Source organism: Diaphorina citri, unplaced genomic scaffold (assembly GCF_000475195.1).
Source record: "Diaphorina citri unplaced genomic scaffold, Diaci psyllid genome assembly version 1.1 scaffold5998, whole genome shotgun sequence".
NCBI classification, from domain to species: domain Eukaryota; kingdom Metazoa; phylum Arthropoda; class Insecta; order Hemiptera; family Psyllidae; genus Diaphorina; species Diaphorina citri.
Window position 1 is genome coordinate 8,097 of NW_007383374.1, and position 5,121 is coordinate 13,217.

At 38.3% G+C, this 5,121-nt stretch overlaps 2 protein-coding genes across 2 annotated transcripts; one reads left to right on the forward strand and one right to left on the reverse strand.

Annotated features, from left to right (window-relative positions):
- Nucleotides 1–204: 204 nt before the first annotated feature.
- Nucleotides 205–2,132, forward strand: LOC103521808 (deoxyribose-phosphate aldolase). The gene is made up of 3 exons (XM_008486913.3): nucleotides 205–776; nucleotides 1,061–1,381; nucleotides 1,576–2,132. Exons 1-3 carry the CDS (start codon nucleotides 308–310, stop codon nucleotides 1,791–1,793), a joined length of 1,008 nt encoding a protein of 335 aa, XP_008485135.1. The 5' UTR covers nucleotides 205–307; the 3' UTR covers nucleotides 1,794–2,132.
- On the reverse strand, nucleotides 1,795–4,255 carry LOC103521809 (dehydrogenase/reductase SDR family member 4-like). The gene is made up of 4 exons (XM_026832317.1): nucleotides 3,820–4,255; nucleotides 2,978–3,171; nucleotides 2,822–2,886; nucleotides 1,795–2,095 (listed from the first exon to the last, which is right to left on the reverse strand). Exons 1-4 carry the CDS (start codon nucleotides 3,876–3,878, stop codon nucleotides 1,802–1,804), a joined length of 612 nt encoding a protein of 203 aa, XP_026688118.1. The 5' UTR covers nucleotides 3,879–4,255; the 3' UTR covers nucleotides 1,795–1,801.
- Nucleotides 4,256–5,121: the final 866 nt, after the last annotated feature.

Consider the following 5,121-nt stretch of genomic DNA (forward strand, 5'->3'; position numbering starts at 1 on the left):
GAAAAGATTCACATGAAAACAATTCTGGCTGTGGGTGAATTGAAGACAAGTGAAAATATATACTATGCCTCCATGACAGCTATGTTTGCTGGCAGTGATTTCATTAAAACATCTACAGGAAAGGAGAAGACAAATGCTACCATTCCTGCTGGTAAGATAGTTTATAGGTACTTAGAAAAAAAAAGAAAGAAAAAAAAAGTCAAATAGCTTACCAGCGAGGTAAGTATAAAAAATCCTTAACACTTTATATCAGAAATAAGGATAAACCCTGCCACCTATTCTCTCATCAGGTTTCATTCACTCCAATATGACTCAAGCCGGGATAGATATCTTGGATGTGTTAAACCAACCTGGAACACCTGCAATAGAAGAATCCAAACTGTTTATAAACCCTCCTCAGTTAGATCAATACAACACAACCGATTTCAAATGGGTCCATGACATTCAGATCAACACAAAATATCTTGAAGATCTCACAAGGCAGTTTGAGGCTGTGGACTTATCCCGTCTCAAAAACAAGAAGTCTCTTCTGCTGAAAATCATCGAGTTTATTGACCTGACTACTCTCTCGGGAGATGATACGGAAGCAGTTGTTGAAACACTAACACTGAAAGCTATTCAACCATTGAGTGAAGAACTGAAAGAAAAAGTTCTACATCAACAGGCAAATGTTCACACAGCAGCAGTATGTGTGTATCCTGCAAGAGTAGTGGATGTTATCAAAGTGCTTGACAGAGAGAATGCCAGAGATGATGTTAAAGTGGCTTCTGTAGCTGGTAAGTGATACATTAGAACTACCTACTCACAGTCAACATATCAGTACCTACCTATATGTTTAATCTAAAAGGTTGAATGAACAATGAAGTATCTGACTCTTTGACTGAGTAGTCCAGTAAAATGAAAGGTGGAAAGATGTAAGTAGTTCTTTCTTATAACTTGTAACTCACTCACTCTCCCTAGTATGTAGGACTGTAAGTATAGGTAGGAGATATTTTAGAAATTTAGAATTTAGATTGATCTCTGATATCTTGCACAAAAATATTGAAAACTTCTTTTCCAGCTGGATTCCCAAGTGGTCAATACCTTCTCGAAACAAGACTGCATGAAATAGAACTTCTTGCCAAACAGAAAGTCGATGAAGTGGACATAGTTATTCAGAGGTCACTCGTCTTAAACAATCAATGGCCAGAGCTCTTCAGTGAAGTGAAACAAATGAAGGAGAAATGCGGAGAAAAGATTCACATGAAAACAATTCTGGCTGTGGGTGAATTGAAGACAAGTGAAAATATATACTGTGCCTCCATGACGGCTATGTTTGCTGGCAGTGATTTCATTAAAACATCCACAGGAAAGGAGAAGACAAATGCTACCATTCCTGCTGGTAAGATAGTTTATACTTAGAAAAAAAAAAAAAAAAAAAATTAGTACATATTGACAAGTTCAGGGAAGAAAATTCCCATCTAGAAGTAATTCTGCTCTGATGCTGATCAAGTCTGATCTAAGGCCTCTACCCTACAGCCTACACCTAAGCCTGTTTGCATTGTTTGAAATCTCATGACACTGTTGATTTTCCAGGGATCATCATGTGTAGTGCTATCAAACATTTCCACAAACTGTCCGGCAAGAAAATAGGGCTGAAACCAGCCGGAGGCATTTCCACATTTGAGGATAGTGTCCGATGGATTTACTTGGTGTTGATAATGCTAGGCCCTGATTGGTTGAACAAGGACCTGTTTAGAATAGGAGCCTCAAGCCTGTTGAATAATATTCTGCAGGAGTTGGAAGCTTTGTGAAATGGAAATCAAGGTAAATTTCGAAGATTGTAGATTAAAACTAGGACTTGGGGCAGCCACTCCCTATCAGGTAGACCTAATGGGTGGACCTTTTCAGCTGTACCTGTCAGGTTTACCTGATAGGGAGTGGCTGGCCTTAGGATAAGAATACTGACCTTGAATTGTTTGAATCCTCCTATGGAAGACACATAGACTATGGAGCCACCTTTCTTTTTCCTCATGTATGGCAACACTTCTTGTGTCAGTAGAAATGAGCTTTTCAAATTCACGTCGAAAATTTTATCCCAAACCACCTCAGAACACTGTGAACATGTAAAAAAAAAAAAAAAAAAAAAAAAATCAATACATTGTAATAATAATCCTAACACCAAAAATTTTTACCTACTGGCACCAGTCGCTATGTTTTTTGACCCCGCCGGGAATCAAACCCGGGTCTCCCGCGTGCAAGGCCGCGCAAGGCGAGCGCAGTGACCACTACGCCATGGGAGTATAAAATAAGTCGATCAAAAAATCAAATCAAATCGTGAATTCTTTGTGGTAAAGCAGAGAGCTTTTTCACAACTTTTGTGGGTACCACAGGACAGCATTACTAAGTGCCTCCTTTACTATTAATTCTCATTCATCATCAATCTTTTTACACTGGTAATGCCGCCACTGGTCGCTACTCGATTAAAGTAGATACTCAATAATCCTCACGAGGCTGAGTGCACCCCGAACTCCAAACACAGAGCCGAAAAAAACCTCGGCCCCTCCGGGAATCGAACCCGGACCTCATGCGTGCAAGCCTAGTGTGATACCCACTTGGCCACGGAAGTTGCTGTAAAAAATAAGTCTTAGCCACAGATTTCATTGTCCCAACTTCCCATGGATTTGGTCAAATTTTTTTCTTCCTTGGGCCTGTCAATCTCATTGAGATGGGACGTACGACTGAGAATTTAGTTTGAATTTTAAGCAAGTTTTTTATCAGTCCAAAAATTCATCTGCCCACAAAAAGAAAGTAGGTATTACATATTTCTGAGTTTTCTTACCTCAACAAGTGGTTCATTTGCGGGATTGACGGCTGCGTTGGACACCAAAATGTCGATTCCCCGAAGAGAAGGATGACAGGATAAAAGAGAGAACGGACCTTTTTGGGATAAAATCCGTCCCAGGCGCGAATCGAACCCGCGACGTAGGGCTTTAAAAAACGTTCCTCACATGTTCAAACAGTTTCTGTCTCTCGTCCGTGTTAGCGACATGACACACAACTCCAGATACATTCTGATGTCCTTCTTTCTGTAGAGTCTCTACAGCTTTATTTACATTGCTTTCCTTTCGGGAACTTATCACAACACTTGCACCTTCTGCTGACAGCCTTTTGGCAATTGCAAAGCCAATCCTGAAAGAAAAAGAATTTTTTTAAACAACTAATCAAATAATTTCTTCTTCTTTTTCTTCGCCTTTTCCCATGACCCAGAACCAATTAAATAATTAATTACTTTTAATAATAATTAATTGGCCAATTTTCACAACATTATGCTACAGCAAAATCTTTTGGTCAAAAGCAGCATGAAACAGGGTTGAATGGTGGAAATTACGGTACACTTTTCGGGAACTTATTACAACACTGGCACCCTCTGCTGACAGTCTTTTGGCAATAGCAAAGCCAATCCTGAAAGAAAAAGAATTTTTTAAACACCTAATTAAATAATTTCTTCTTCTTTTTCTTCGCCTTTTCCCATGTCCCAGAACCAATTAAATAATTAATTACTTTTAATAATAATTAATGGGCCAATTTTCACAACATTATGCTACAGCAAAATCTTTTGGTCAAAAGCAGCATGAAACAGGGTTGAATGGTGGAAATTACGGTACACTAGGGCCTTAGGCTATAATTTCGCCCCTTTGTTTGTAAGGTCTCGTATTTGTGTTCATTGAATTGAAAATTTATAATAACCAACAAAGAGTCTCAAATTCTCAATAGATCAAACATGTAGGCACTCAATTTTATCCTGCGCGGAAAAAATACCTACAAGTATGTACTTACCCTTCTGTTGAGGCCGTTATGACAGCAACTTTTCCTACTAATCTGGTCGCCTTAAACATCTTGATATTTGAAATAGTGTAGGTACTAGTTTTTGATCACAGATGTCTCGAAATGGTAACTTGATTTGTACCTAAAAAAAATAAATAATAATAAACCTTACCCGAATTTTTCTGATCTGATAAGTGTCTACCTTTTTTTGATAAACTATTCTGACAAGTGTACATTTGTACAAATGTAAAAGCCTAAGATTATAAATCTCTATCTATAATGCTACATATTTCATTATGTAAACCAAAGGTAATTATGTTTTCACTACTTTCCTTAGGACTATATTACACTTGGAATATTTGAGGCAAATATTTGTTTGGGCAAACACTGGCAAACACAGAGAGAAAATATTTTTTACAAAAGTATAGAAAAAGTATAGTGTAATAGGATAGAAAATAGTGTAATTTTTTCAATATACCTACTCTGCACACCTCACTTTTTACTCCAAGACACTCCAAGTGTAGAAAAAACGTCTTGCCGTTTGTCAGTATGTATGTAAGTACATAATTATGTTCTGCAAGTGGATGAGTAATTCATGATCATTTCTGAATAAATCTGTAATAAATATGAAAAATGCAGAATGTTTGAAAAGAGAACAAATTTTATTTTACATTTCGCTGGAAACTCACAGCAAGACTGACCGTCCCATTTCATCCGGAACAGCCAATCTGAAACAAAATAGTAGTCATCGACAACTTGGGCCTTGTAAGCGCTAGGTCGCGGATTCGATTCACGCCCGGGGCGGATTTTATCCTGAACGGATAATGTTCGTTCTCGGAACGGCTGGCTTTCTCTTATCCTCTCTTCTTTCTCTCTACGATTTCGGGACGATAAGACCTCCGTTGTTACAGTTCCTTGTTGGGAGAATGACCTAATGGCCAAGTTCTCGACATTTGTAAAGGTTTAGGATAAAGATCGCGCTAGGCGGTAGGCGAACTCCTTATCTGGTTACTTAAAATATCATACTGGTAAACTTCCATGAACATTTATAAATTGTTTTTGGGGCCTCTCTGCGCCTCTGCGGGCCCCACAAGGCAAAAATAAAGTAATAGTAAAAAAAAGTAATAATATAAAAAATCCCTTGATTAATTTTTCCCATTCTAGATAACTGTAGGTAGGTATAGTGTAGGCTAGGTACCTACTTCCTACTATTAATGCCTGTGAGACCGCGGTCTGTCAGACAGTCTGAACGTGAGTGGCGGGCATTAGGAATATGAATCAGTTTGAGGGACTAATACTGGATACCTATAGGTA

Excerpts from the sequence above, each read along its gene's own strand:
- LOC103521808 (XM_008486913.3), top strand. The coding sequence starts at position 308 with ATGACTCAAGCCGGGATAGATATCTTGGATGTGTTAAACCAACCTGGA. Across the intron at positions 777-1,060 it reads TAAAGTGGCTTCTGTAGCTG|CTGGATTCCCAAGTGGTCAA; the intron begins GTAAGTGATACA and ends CTTCTTTTCCAG. Across the intron at positions 1,382-1,575 it reads AAATGCTACCATTCCTGCTG|GGATCATCATGTGTAGTGCT; the intron begins GTAAGATAGTTT and ends TTGATTTTCCAG.
- LOC103521809 (XM_026832317.1), bottom strand. The coding sequence starts at position 3,878 with ATGTTTAAGGCGACCAGATTAGTAGGAAAAGTTGCTGTCATAACGGCC. Across the intron at positions 3,172-3,819 it reads ATAACGGCCTCAACAGAAGG|GATTGGCTTTGCAATTGCCA; the intron begins GTAAGTACATAC and ends TTTTTCTTTCAG. Across the intron at positions 2,096-2,821 it reads CAAATGAACCACTTGTTGAG|TGTTCTGAGGTGGTTTGGGA; the intron begins GTAAGAAAACTC and ends ACATGTTCACAG.